This window comes from Aquarana catesbeiana, linkage group LG10 (assembly GCF_042186555.1).
Source record: "Aquarana catesbeiana isolate 2022-GZ linkage group LG10, ASM4218655v1, whole genome shotgun sequence".
In the NCBI taxonomy this organism is placed as follows: Eukaryota; Metazoa; Chordata; class Amphibia; order Anura; family Ranidae; genus Aquarana; species Aquarana catesbeiana.
The window spans coordinates 60,394,767-60,409,334 of NC_133333.1; the positions used below are offsets into that span (position 1 = coordinate 60,394,767).

The 14,568-nt window shown below is 46.7% G+C and overlaps 1 protein-coding gene across 4 annotated transcripts in view; it reads left to right on the top strand.

Moving 5' to 3' along the window:
- The window catches only part of LOC141110718 (oxysterols receptor LXR-beta-like), a 172,125-nt gene that overhangs the window by 80,426 nt on the left and 77,131 nt on the right, over positions 1–14,568 (top strand). For all 4 annotated transcript variants that reach the window (XM_073602252.1, XM_073602255.1, XM_073602254.1 and 1 more), the window contains 2 exons: positions 10,790–10,866; positions 10,960–11,121. In XM_073602252.1, coding sequence (XP_073458353.1) covers positions 10,827–10,866; positions 10,960–11,121 — 202 coding nt within the window. In that variant the 5' untranslated portion in view covers positions 10,790–10,826. The remainder of the gene's footprint in view (positions 1–10,789; positions 10,867–10,959; positions 11,122–14,568) is intronic.

Sequence of the window (14,568 nt, forward strand, 5' to 3'; positions counted from 1 at the left end):
AAGACGTCGTCAATATACCTCAGCCATTTTGATATGTGGCTGATGTATATGGCGAGGTCCTCGTCATCCTACATACAGGGAAATACAATGTAATACTGACATAATCGCACACATAGGTTGGACTTGATGCACTTGTGTCTTTTTTCGACCTCACCTACTATGTAACTATATAATTACATCTTGGAATGTTTACGAATGACCATGAACCGTACAAAGGAGTACTATACCCTGACAAAGGGAGTAGCTATGGGGGCTAAATATGCCCCCAGTGTAGCGAATCTATTTCTTAATAGATGGGAAGAAGAGCAAATTTATGGCTTCAGAAGAACCAATTTAAAACTATACAGAGGGCACATTGACGACATAATAATAATATGGAGGGGACAGAAGAAGAACTGAAGGATTTTTTCGATGAAATAAACCAAAACATCTATGGCATCACATTCACAGGAGGATGGAACAAACAAAGCATTGACTACCTAGATCTGCAAATCTTTAAAGAGAATGGTGAGCTATACATCAAAACGTTTTTCAAGAAAACTGACCGCAATGGATATATTTCAACGAACAGCTGTCACCACCCTGAATGGGTGGGAAATATACCAAAAGGAAAAATGATGCGCATTTGTCGCAATTGTAGCAAACTCCAAGATTATGATTCTCAATCCAATCCACTTATTGATAGATTTGTTGAAAAAGTGTACAAAAGGAGTAATCTGTAAACCATAAAATAAAGGGTTAGAACAACCCTTCCTTCTGAATAAACCATCTTTCATTTATAGAAGAGCTCCTGCCTCATGAAACAGACTAGTTCACAATTCACTGGATCCCCCCCAAAAAAATCTAAATATTCAAAGAACTCAAAGGATTTTTTTAAATGTGGCAAATGTCTCCCATGTAGGACTAGTAAAAAAAACTGAACGAAAAAAGGGGTCTTTCAGGTCCATTACCACAGGGAGAGAATACAAAATTAAAGATTTAATGACATGTACCAGTACACATGTCATGTACGTTTTTGAAATTGCCCTGCCAAAAACAGTACGTAGGGAGAACTACAAGGCCCCTATTCATTAGAATCCGGGAGCACATAAATAGTATTAAAACGGCTTTCCAAAACATGGAGTGTCTAGACATTTTAAAGAGTACCACAATAAAGATCAGTCTGGTCTTGCTTTGTTTTCTATGCCATAGATAAGATTAAGGGTCATTGGAGAGAGGAGACAATAAAAAGTATATGTGTCAGGTTCCACACTTACCAGACAGATGAGTCCACGTGGGCAGAGGGTAGGCTCCCTTACGTGTCCGATTCGGGGCCCCTGGTAGAGCAGACAGGAGGCCCGCGAGTGCGGAGTGGTATGAGAGCCTGAAGTTAGAGTCCTGGAGCACAGTGGTCTGGCAAGCAACCGGTAGAGCTTGAGACTTGGTAGAGCAGATGCTGAGCAGGAGTTAATCAGACTTGGTCACACACAGGCAGAGGTCGGCAACGGGCTGGCGGCAACGGTACAAGGGAGAAGGCAGAAGCGAGGTCAGACAAGCCGGGGTCGGGTTCAGGCAGCAGTCAAGGAAGGTCCAAAGGTAGCCGGGTCACAACGGGTAAACACTACGGAGATACAGGAACACAGGATGATCACGGGACAAGACACAGAGCTGTTTGATCAGGCAGCACCGGGTCAGTGCAGAGGCAGGCTTCAAATAGGCTGATTGGCGCCAAAACGCCGCGCACGCCGATTCGCCGAGCGCGCCCCCGACACCAGCACGCACGCCCACACCGCCGGGCACGTCAAAGGCAGCGCCCACAGGCGGACGCGCGCTAACGCGAACGCGCGTACGCACAAACGCCCGGACGCCACCCTGCACGCCACGGCCGGTCAGCCCAGGCGCGCCGGTGCCCACAGGGACACGCGCCCCAGCACGCACAGGGACACGAACGCCAACGCGCCCCGGCGCGCACCGGCGCCCAACCAGGTAACCTCTCTGACAGTGCCCCCTCCTCAAGGGCAGACTCCGGATGCCCAGTTGGGCCATCTTCGAGGCATGAGAGGTTTTAAAGGACTGCAGGAGTTCTCTGGCGTGTAAATTGCTTTCCGTCTCCCACGAATTATCTTCGGGTCCATAGCCCTTCCATTTTACCAGATATTGCACCTGATTGTGCCTTCTTCTACAATCTAGAATTGCTTCCACTTCGAACTCCTATTCGCCATTAACCACAATAGGTTTGGGTGGACCAATGCTGCGACCAGAAAAGAAGTTAGGAGTGACTGGCTTCAGGAGGGACACGTGGAACACTGGATGTATCCTCAGAGAATTAGGAAGGTCAAGTTCGTAGGCCACATTGTTGATTTTCCTCTTGATCCGGAAGGGACCCAGGTATTTGGGGCCCAGTTTCTTGGATGGGCAGGCCAACTTGAGATTAGCGGTAGACAGCCAGACAGAATTGCCAGGTTCAAGAACAAGTTCCCCCTGTCTCTTCCTGTCAAAGATTTTCTTGTAATCTTCCTGAGCCTTGGTCATGGTCTCCTGCAGCAATTTATTGTTGTTAGAGAAGAAATCCAAAGTTTGGGATACTGCAGGAACAGGACATTCGGGGAATGATCCGGGCAAGAAGGATGGATGGAAACCGTAATTGGCAAAAAACGGAGACTGGTTCGTAGCTGAATGTAGAGAGTTATTGTAGGAGAACTCTGCGATGGGAAGCAGGGAGGCCCATTCATCCTGGGGAAAAAGCAGAAAAACAGCGGATGTATTGCTCCAAAGTCTGGTTCGTCCTCTCGGTTTGCCCATTTGACTGAGGGTGGTAAGCCGAAGAGAATGACAACTCGATCTCGAGCGCGCCACAAAGGGCCTTCCAGAATCTGGAGGTGAACTGGACGCCCCTGTCCGAGACTATGTTGGTCGGGACTCCATGCAGCCTGACGATCTCCTTAATGAAGATGGAAGCGGTCTCCATGGCTGAAGGGGTGCCCTTCATGGGGAGGAAGTGGGCCATTTTAGACAGCCTGTCAACCACAACAAAAATGGACGAAAAACCTTCTGATGGTGGAAGCTCAACAATAAAGTCCATTGATATCATGGTCCATGGTCTCTCTGGGACTGGCAATGGTCTCAACAGGCCCCATGCTCTTGTTCGGCTAGTCTTGTTTCTGGCACACGTGTTACAGGACTCCACATAGTCCTTGCAATCCTTGGTAAGACATGGCCACCAAAAGGTGCGTTGGACGAGGTCGGTTGTTTTCCGAGTGCCGAAGTGGCCAGCCAGTTTGTGATCATGACATAAACTTAACACCTGTACCTTTAACTCCTCAGGGACCACAATCTTATTCTTGAACCAGAACAGTCCATCCTTGGTACAAGACTCAACAGGTGGAGACATTCCCATAGAGGCGCGTCTGATTCGGGAAATTAGATCCTCCTGAAGGATTAGGAAATTTCCAGAGGGAAGGATGGTATCTGGGGACACGGTTCTTTCAGAATCGAGAAACATCCGGGAGAGGGCATCAGGTTTAACATTCTTGGATCCGGGTCTGAACGTAATGTGAAAAATAAATCGGGAAAAAAAAGTGCCCATCTGGCCTGCCGGGGTCTCAATCTCTTGGCTGTCCTTAGATATTCCAAGTTCTTATATTTTGTCAGTGTAGATCTCAAAATGGGGTGTGCTGCGCCTTCCAGAAGGTAACGCCATTCCTCCAGAGCCGCTTTAATGGCCAAAAGCTCCCGATCACCCACGTCGTAGTTTTTCTCGGAGGGAGAAAGTTTGCGTGAGAAGAATCCCACAGGGTACAGAAGTGCTTTGGCACCCTGTCTCTGTGAAAGTACAGCTCCGACTGCAACCTCAGACGCATCCACCTCCAGGACGAAAGGCAAGGCAGGGTTGGGATGCTTAAGGATAGTGGCTGAAGTGAACAGCGCCTTGAGTTTTTCAAAGGCCTCTTGTGCCTCAGGGGTCCAGCGGAATCGACATCCTTGTTTAGTAAGCTCTGTAATGGGAGTTATGATTGAAGAAAATCCTTTAATAAATTTCCTATAGAAATTGGCAAAGCCAATAAAGCGTTGTACTCCTTTTTTTGTCGGTCGGTGCAGACCAATCCAGAATAGCGGATACTTTCTGTGGATCCATTTTGATGCCATCAGGGGAAATAATCAGGCCCAGGAACTGGATAGATTGGAGCTCGAATTCACATTTTTCAAGTTTGGCGTACAGTCCATGTTGTCTGAGCCGGGAAAGTACATTTCGTACATGCTTGCGGTGTTCCATCAGGGAGGCCGAGAAAACCAAGATATCGTCCAGGTAAACGATGACATATAAATCCAATAAGTCATGAAAGACATCGTTGATGAAATGCTGGAATGTCGCCGGTGCATTGCACAGACCAAAAGGCATGACAAGATACTCGTAATGTCCGAATCGAGTACGAAAGGCCGTCTTCCACTCGTCTCCTTCTCTTATGCGGATCAAATTATAGGCTCCACGGAGGTCTAGCTTGGTAAAAACGGTAGCCGATCCCAATCTCTGAAATAGCTCAGGAACCAGGGGTAGCGGGTATCTGTTCTTAATAGTGATTTTATTGAGCTCCCGATAGTCAATGTAAGGACGTAAGGAGTGATCCTTCTTTTCCACGAAAAAGATACCTGCCCCAGCTGGAGACGTGGAAGGACGGATGAACCCTTTCTTCAGGTTCTCATCTATATAAGTTTTCAGGGTGCCCAACTCCTGCTCAGTTAGAGGGAAGATCCTCCCAAAGGGGACTTCGGTGCCTGGTAAGAGTTCTATTGGGCAATCATAGGGTCTATGAACTGGAAGGGTTTCTGCTCCTTTTTTGCTGAACACATCCAGGAAATCCCGGTAAGGTTCGGGAAGATCTTGGCAGGGCTTAGCTTCAGAATCTATGCGCAGGCATTGGGAGGAAGTTAATGGGGTCCCCCGTAAGCAGTGTTGTCTGCAATATTCCGAGGAAAACTGAATCTTGCCTGTAGACCAGTTGATACTAGGATTGTGGGCCTGTAGCCAAGGTATTCCTAGGATGACTGGGAAGAGAGGAGAGGAAATGACATCTAGGCGTAAAAGTTCCTGGTGTTCCGGGCCAATGGTGGCCAACAGAGGAACCGTTTCTTGAGTGACGGGTCCAGAGCGGAGGGTGGAGCCATCCGCTAAGAAAACTGCCAGTCCTTGAGCTTTAGTCTGAGTGGGAATATGATGGGTTTCGACGAAGGTCCGGTCGATGAAACCACTACAAGCTCCAGAGTCAATGATGACCGGTACTGGGATGCTCCTTCCAGGTAACTGTAATACAATGGAGAAAGTTAAATGGTTACCGGCACTAGGTAGGACAGGTGCACACAACGAAGAAGACGGCAGACACTTACGTTTTTTATTGGGGCATGCTCTTGCAAAGTGACCAGACTCCCCACAGTACAGGCACAGATTGAGTGTGCGCCTGCGTGTCTTCTCCTCAGAAGTCAGAGAGGGACGGAGCAGTCCCAACTGCATGGGCTCCGGGGCCTCCGGGCCAGGGGTAGAAGAGACCAGCGGAGCTTGGTTTGGGGCACTAGGAGCCCTAGGCAACATCAGGTAAGGCGTGGGTGACTGACAGACCTCTCAGAGCGTCTCTCCCTGAGGCGGCGGTCGATCTGGATGGACAGATTAATTAACTCTTCCAGTGTCTGAGGTATCCCCACTCGTGCCAGTTCATCTTTTAGAGGATCTGACAACCCCAGCCGATATTGGTGACGCAAGGCTGCGTCATTCCAGTCCGTATCCGAGCTCCAACGCCTAAACTCCACGGCGTAATCTTCAGCAGCTCTGCGACCTTGTTGAAGGGCATGTAAAGCGGCTTCTGCCGTGGCTGTTAGCTGGGGGTCCTTATACAGCTGAGACATAGCTAGGAAGAAGGCATTTAGGGAATCAAGAGATTGGGCCTTTTGCTCCAATAAGCGGTGGGCCCAGGTTTGAGGCTCTCCGATCAACAGGGATATGACGAACCCCACTTTAGTAGCTTCCAGGGAGAATGTTCGGGGCTGCAAAGCGAAGTAGAGCTCGCATGCGTTGCGAAACGCTCGGAACTTACTGCGTTCTCCGGAGAATTTTTCGGGTGTAGGCACCCTGGGCTCTGGTGGAAGCATCACTACAGAAGGTGCTGAGGCAGGGTTTGCAGAAACTGCCCCTGGAGGAGAGGCTGAAAGGGCCTGGACCTGTCCTTCCAATCTGGTATAGCCTTCCTGTAGGCTTTTAACGGCTTGAGTAAGGCCCGCTAGATGTCTGCACAGTTCATCCATGGGGGAGGCCCCCTGCCCGGACTCAGTCATGGCTGCCTGATACTGTCAGGTTCCACACTCACCAGACAGATGAGTCCACGTGGGCAGAGGGTAGGCTCCCTTACGTGTCCGATTCGGGGCCCCTGGTAGAGCAGACAGGAGGCCCGCGAGTGCGGAGTGGTATGAGAGCCTGAAGTTAGAGTCCTGGAGCACAGTGGTCTGGCAAGCAACCGGTAGAGCTTGAGACTTGGTAGAGCAGATGCTGAGCAGGAGTTAATCAGACTTGGTCACACACAGGCAGAGGTCGGCAACGGGCTGGCGGCAACGGTACAAGGGAGAAGGCAGAAGCGAGGTCAGACAAGCCGGGGTCGGGTTCAGGCAGCAGTCAAGGAAGGTCCAAAGGTAGCCGGGTCACAACGGGTAAACACTACGGAGATACAGGAACACAGGATGATCACGGGACAAGACACAGAGCTGTTTGATCAGGCAGCACCGGGTCAGTGCAGAGGCAGGCTTCAAATAGGCTGATTGGCGCCAAAACGCCGCGCACGCCGATTCGCCAAGGCGCGCCGCGTGCGCCCCCGACACCAGCACGCACGCCCACACCGCCAGGCACGTCAAAGGCAGCGCCCACAGGCGGACGCGCGCTAACGCGGACGCACAAACGCCCGGACGCCACCCCGCACGCCACGGCCGGTCAGCCCAGGCGCGCCGGTGCCCACAGGGACACGCGCCCCAGCACGCACAGGGACACGAACGCCAACGCGCCCCGGCGCGCACCGGCGCCCAACCAGGTAACCTCTCTGACAATATGTATAAGTAAATATGACAAAATGAAACCAAATGGATCTTTATATTGAATACCCTCCAGCCTAAAGGTTTAAATATAGATATAGACCTGAATTGCTTCCTCACCAACTTCAAACTCCCCTTCGTACAACAACATCTTTATTAGTTTGGACTAACCAAAAATGGCCACGGTCACACTTTACCTTTGTTTTCATCTGGGATTTATCATATTTGCCATTTCTTGCAAATTGCTTAGGGGTGCAAGAAACTCCACCCCAGAACAGCGCCATTTCTACCCCCCCCCCCCCCTTCACACACTGTTCTAGTTTTTGTTTCAGATTTAGCCCAGGTTCACACTATATCTCAGACATTGCATGTAATTCGCACCCGCACCGCAGGTACCGACCACATGCAATGTCTGTGTGATGCGGGTTCAGCCACTCGCCACAGTTGCATGACTGAAATCTCTTTGAATTTGCAGAAAAAAAGGTGCATGGACTTTTTTTCCACGACACTGGAATTGGATCTCACCTATGCAATCCGATTCCTGTCCAAATTCACAGTTCGCACTGCGCTCTGTGAACTGATCTGGGGGTGTCATTAACGTGACAGAGAATGAAAGTGGTTACAGATTGAAATTGAAATGCAATTTTTAATAACATTTAAATTATAAAATTGCAGTTTTGCCCTTTTCAACCACTTTCATGCCAGGTCTTTTCCGGAAATTTTTGTTTACAAGTTTAAATTTGTATTTTTTGCTAGAAAATTACTCAGAACCCTCAAACATATATGTTTTTTAACAGAGAATCTAAGGAAAAAAAATGGCAGTCATTGCAACTTTTTACGTCACATGGTATTTGCGTAGCAATTTTTCAAACGCGTTTCATGAATTAGAAAAAAAAACTTTTTTTACTTTCTGCTATAAGACATACCCAATAAAAAAAAGTACAAAATCAAATTTCTTCATCAATTTAGGCCAATATGTATTTTGCTACATGTTTTTGGTATAAAAAATTTGTCGGGTCCCAGTGGACATCGCATCCGCCGGACCCGCTGATTGGCTCCTGCTGTGTCCAATCACAGTGGGAGCGGGTCGCCGGCAGCGCACCCAAAGAAGAGACAACATACAGTTAAGTTGTTTCGCACAGCTGGGCCTCCCTGCCGCAGTAAATGTTCAGTGGGTGGTCCGGAAGCGGTTAAGTTAACCTAACCACTTTCATACCTGGCCTATTCTGGCACTCCTCTCCTACATGTAAAAATCATCATTTTCTTGTTATTGTTTTGAACCCCTAAACATTATATGTTTTTTTTAGCAGACACCCTAGGGAATAAAATGGTGGCTGTTGCAACTTTTTATGTCACATGGTATGTGCGCATGAATTTTTAATGAATTAAAAAAAACATCAAAGTTAGCCCAATGTTTTTGTATAATATAAAAGATGTTGTTATGCCAAGTAAATAGATACCTGTCACGCTTTTAAAATTGTACACGCTCGTGGAATGGCGCCAAACTTTAGTACTTAAAAATCTCCATAGGCGACGCTTTAACATTTTTTACTGGTTACCAGTTTAGAGTTACAGAGGAGGTCTTGGACTAGAATTGTTGCTCTTGCTGTAATGCATGCGGCGATACCTCACATGTGTGATTTTAATGCTGTTTACGTATGTGGGCACGACTTAAGTATGTGTTCGCTTCTGTGCGCAAGCACGTGGGGACGGGGGCGTTTTTATTCTTTTATTTTTTCTCTTAAAAAATTTTTTTTTTTAGCACTCTTATTTCTATTACAAGGAATGTATACATTCCTTGTAATAGGAATAGTGTGTGACAGGTCCTTTTTACAGAGAGATCTGGGGTCTATAAGACCCCTGATCTCTCCTCCAGGCTGGAAAGTCTGATATATAAAAATGAATAAACTGTCTCGGCCTTTCCAGCCCCTTCCACAGCATTGTTTACTTCCGCCGTGACGTCGCGCCCGGGCCTCCAAGGGTCATAGAGATGACCGGGTACCATCTGGTCACCAGAAATCTCTATGCTCAACTTCCAGCAGCGACTGGTTCATTCTCCAGCTCGTCGATCGCATGGGCGAGCCAGTAGAAGCACAGGGTTGGGGGTGGGGGGGAAGGTGGGATTTCTCCTCCTGCCACCTGTAAGAATGATCAAGCGGCTGTGCTTGTCCTTACGGTGCAGAGAATCGCCGGCCAAAAAAGATGCAGCTGTAGGCATCATTCAGATAACCCCACTCAAAGTCCAGGACATCATATGACATCCTTGGGCTGGAAGTGGTTAAATAAATATATTGTGAAGGATTGCTTCATTCTTCAGATAACTCCACTAAGCAGTTTTTATCCAAACAGGTCATGTGACATAACTTTGTATCTTTTTTTTTTTTTATTATTATTGATTTTGCACAGCTCTTTACCACCAGATTGTTAAAGGGTCCTGAGTGTCATTGTGACATGATTTGCAGGAGACATGGAACAGAAGTACAGCAATCCTAGGTTTGGAAGTTTCTCTGATGTCATGCTTATTTTGATAGGACAGTGATAGGTATCATTCTCTTGATCTGCACTGGAGACCTCATTGTTATGACTGGTTCTCTTTAAAAATGTCTTCTTGGGCCTCATTTACACAGGCATGTAATTGTATGTGTGTGTGTATAATATATATATAATATATATATATAAAACATGTAATCGTTTAAAATGGTACAATGCATTTTCTGTGTTCAGGTACCTTCTGTTTAGCTGCATTTAGAAAAAATAGAAATCTGTGCATCCAGGGGCAGATTAGTTCTCTTCGATGTAAGGGAACACTCCCCCACTTATCAGCAATGTAAGGGGTCACAGAGACAAAGCACTGTATTAGCCATAGTTTCAGATTGATGTGCTGGCCAAGAGTGACTGGACCTGAGTTACTGACCAGGACATGCGGTATAATTCCAACAAAAGTGCTGCCCATTGCCATATTCTTGAGGTATGGTCCTTGGCAACAAGACGGCAAACAGCACTGTTGACAGTTTTCCATCAACAGAGCACATCCATCCACATCCAGCACAGTCGTTTGGCAGATCAATTTAATGACCAACTATGGTTCACAGCTTCAACTGGCAGATCAATCAAACAACTGACTGTGATGCATAGATTTGGCACCAGAACTGTACAGGCACAGCCGGTACCTGTAGATTTCCTTGAGTCGCTATTCTACTGCCTGTCTGCGCTGTGTGACCAAAATGCTGATGCATGGAGATCAACGCATCACGCTGTTTATTTTTTCTTTCACAGAACATTATTGGAGTGTCACGATTTACATTTCAAGGGTTGTATCCACTGCGGTTGATTGCACTGCATACTGGTGTGCTGCAAAAATTTACTGCATGCAGTACTTCATTAGAAACAGGGCATTTTGCCCAGTCTGTGCATTGGGGCTGTGCTGGAAATATCTGGCGACACATCTGGTGGGAACAGATAACTAAACTTAATTAAAATATAATATATTACAGCTTACAGTCCTTACATGTGGTGTCTGCATTTGTTTCCTTTTTTTAAGCTAGGAACATTTTGAGCAAATACAGAAAAAAAACTGTTGTTCTTTCCAGAAATTGGTGTGCCTGTCACTTCCTGTGAGCTGCACCAAAGAATATCTTCTGGCAAAACCCACATGAAATGACTGGATGCTGTGGAGATAACCTAAGACACACAGCATTTAGTGTATGAGTAATAACTTCCCTCTTGTGTATGTTTTATTTTGCAGTGTTTGGCTTACGATGCATGGAGAAGCCTGACCCAATATGTCAGCCACGGCTGTCGATGGCTCTGATGTGTCACTTGGTAAGTGCTTGGTTTGTATGATATCTCCCAATCTTAAATATTTTGTGGCATATTGCCTATGTTGATTTAATATTCTTCCTCCTTTCCCTGTAGATGGAGAATCTTTCCACACTGTGGATACATTTCTATTGGATTCTGCTAGCACCACTAAGTTAACTATAAAGGAGGAGAGATCAGAGTCTCAAGGAAGTTCCTCATTACCTACTGAAAATGAAATCCTCGGAACAGATGGGGAGGGCTCCTCTCACAGCGCAGGTGACTTTTTGTTATTCTTTCTGTCTGTGACCCCTTTTACATGGCCAGGATATGGTTTTTCTCAGCAGGGGATGAGTCCACTGATCCCCTGCTAAGTTGAGCGGAGCGGCTGGATGACATGTCCGTGTCCGCTCCGTTTATGCAGAGTGGACATGGACACAGACACAGCCCACTCTGCTCTACGGGCAGCCTAAGGTAAACAGACCGGCTGTTTGACACCTGACTGCCCTCCGATACGACGGGGTGGAGGGGGGAGGATCCCCTTTTGTTTTTTTTTTGCTAGATTGGCTGGGTGGAGCTGGGTGTAAATGGACACAGGTCCGTTTACATCTGACTGCCCATACTGGAGAATGGAGGGTCCGCCTGAAAAACAGACAGGCAGACCCGATCGGATTTCAGATTGAACTTGGGGAATCTAAATTAGAAGTTTCCAACATAACCACTTGCTGTGCAGTGAACTTAAAGTGGTTCTAGAGACAGAGGCAGATTTTTTTTTAATGCATTCTATGGTGGCTCAGGAGTTAGCCTGCTCAAATGCCCCTCATAGCAAGAGGCTTACTATTGGGTGCACTCGGCAGAGGGAGGAGCCAGGACCGGCGGGAAAGGACTAAAAAAAAAGAGGATTGGGGCTGCTCTGTACAAAATCATTGCACAGAACAAGTAAATATAACCTCTGACAGGTTTTTAATCATCCCAGTGAAGAAAAAGAAAACATCTAAGAGGCACTGGGACTTTGTTGTGAATTCGCACAAAGTAGTGAGAATAAAAAAAAACATATGGAGTGCTTGCTGGCTCAGGTTAGGTTGATCACCCTCCTGTGGGTACCCAGCAGGTTAAAAAAACAACAAAGCACACATACCAATAGATGGGGCACCAGACCAAATTATAAGAGTTGAAATTGCAGTAATTTATTAATTTAAACACACAAAAAAATAAATAATTATGAGTTTCGAGGCTCAGAAAAAAAAATCCCTCTTTCTCAGGTCTTCAATTAAAATAAGAAACTTGAATGAAATCAAAATAGGGCTTTCCTGAGTGAGTCTATATAGGGTAGCTAATTGGTGGATTAAGAGTTACTAGCCAGCATTATCTGCGTGACCAATCAGAATGAACTTGATTTTCTAGTTTTATTGCTGTCTTTGTCCCCATCATCTACATTGCAGCATTTTTAACGCTACAGTCAAGTAAAAAATGGAAATGAACCTTTTAATGGCATAGAGGGTATGCAGCTATGCCTGTTCAATGCTTCAGTTTTCTTCCTGACATCATTCATTTACAAACAATGACTCAGGGACAATTATTATAATAGTGCAGAGAGGATGGCGGCATTTAATAAAAGTGGGTTAACAACCACTTTAAGGAAAAAGACAGTGCTTTGCCCTGTATGAGCAAACTACAAGTTCACAGCTCCAATGTTTCATGAATGGCGTTAAAAATTCACTAATTACCTTTGCCTGTTGATGCTGTTTGATAAGAACATGTTATACGCTACCCTTGTGGTTTAAAACTGAACTCCAGCCTAGTTTTTTTTTTTTTTTTTTTTTTTTCTGTGCACTACTGTCAGGATATATACTGTGACGGGAGTAACTTTGGGCAGGGGGCTGGTGGAATCCAGAATCCCTTGGAGAGCTTGGGAAACCCTTGCTTCAGCTCCCCATGCACCTCCTATGTCTAAGTCACCCTGTGTCAATTGGGGCACAGGGTGACCAAGAAAATAATAGACATTAAGAATGTGGCTTGGATTACTTAAAATGGAACAGTAATATTTATCCACAATATCTCCCAGGAAATATACAAAGGGCTATTCCTGGTTTGTTTGATTCTGAACTATACATGTTAATTGAAAAAGCTGGTCACCTTGGCCTCTGGAGCCAGACAGTCTGCTACTGGGGACCCTTGCTAGAGTCTGTCTGTTGCTTACTAGGCTGAGGAGGGGGAGATCACTAATTGTATTGTTAATTGTAATTAGGTCTTCTGCTATTTGAAGGTTTGCTGTGTTTATGCTTATGATAATGTGTATTGTCTGCAGTTAGCTTGAAGTCAGCAAGGCTGGTCTGCAATGTGACATCTGAGTCATCCAGGTGGATGGGATTAGCCGTCGGTCAGCCCTACCTCGTTAGATAAACTATTGTGTGATACTTTGGGTAAATATTTGGGTTATTGTGTACGTGGGGACTGACATACTTTTCAAGTGTATAAAAAGATTGTATACTTGTCCAATAAATCATTCTATGTGCAAGCTGTGTAACTGAGCTAGTCTCGCCCTGGTTTTTAGTTACAATATGTGGCTGTAATATCTGATATCTGAAGGTCCAGATTGGAGGAAGCAGTGCACTGACGGAAGCACTCAAGCAGAGAGCGACGGGGTTTCGTTACGTTGGTGGCAAGCAGCGGGATCCTTCCTGCAGTCTGGGACATCCAACCCTCCACCGGGATCCAAGGTCCAGATAGCAGAAGAGGAGAGATACGGATACCAGCAGCCATGGAGGACAAATTTGGAAGGAGTTTGCGAGAGATGCAGATACAGCACAGGGGACCAGTATCAGAGCAGGTCCTGCTGACATTGTATGATTCTATTCACTGCAAACTCTTGAAGGAAACGCTAGCCCGTGAGCAGCGCCACCAGGGTAAAATTCTCCCCTCCATCCAGGAAAGGTACTGGTCGAAGTATGGATTGCAGGTGCTGTTTTTGGGAGAAAAAACGCACAAGGAGCAGACAGCTGAGTCAGGCAGGCTGGTCTGTTCAGAGCTGCGGGTGGATGAGAGCCATATAGCTCTCTGGTGGCACGTATACCAAGCATGCCCTTGGATAGTGGATGACAGCCCAACAGAAGGCTTTGGCTATGGCGGCCTGGGACTGTTGTACATGAAGCTGTCAGGAGACCCTAAATTGGGGGCAATTTGGAGTGGCGGTTGGACACAATCATGGATTTCAGAGAAGAGATACTGAATGTACACTGGGCACTGGAAGATATAGAGTTCCTGTCCGTTCAGGAATGGGAGCTGGAGATTGCCTACAGAGACAGCTGCTAGACTCTGCTCAGCACCAGGGCTGGGCTTCCTTTGCCTGGGACTATCCAGAAGTACCAGCTGATGGTCCTGAAATCTCTGGTGATGTGCCAGCAATGGGGCAGAGTAACAGTGCGCTTTGCCCATCTCCGCCCACAGCTATGGAAGCGGAGGTCTTATGGCGGATGCAGCAAGTGTTGACTGACCTTGATGAACCTGTTTCTGCACAGGCTGAGCTTGGATGGAGAAATGCGTCTGTCCAATGGCAGTTTAAGGGCTTGGGAGAAGAGGAATCTGTCCTCATTCCCCAGACATGGATCACAGAAAGCAGGGATTTAATTGACTTTTCTTCAGAGGATGTTATGGATGATGTGTCACCTGCCAAAGTGTTGGCACTGGGCTCAAGGGCCACCAGCCCATGCCCTCTACTTTCGGCAG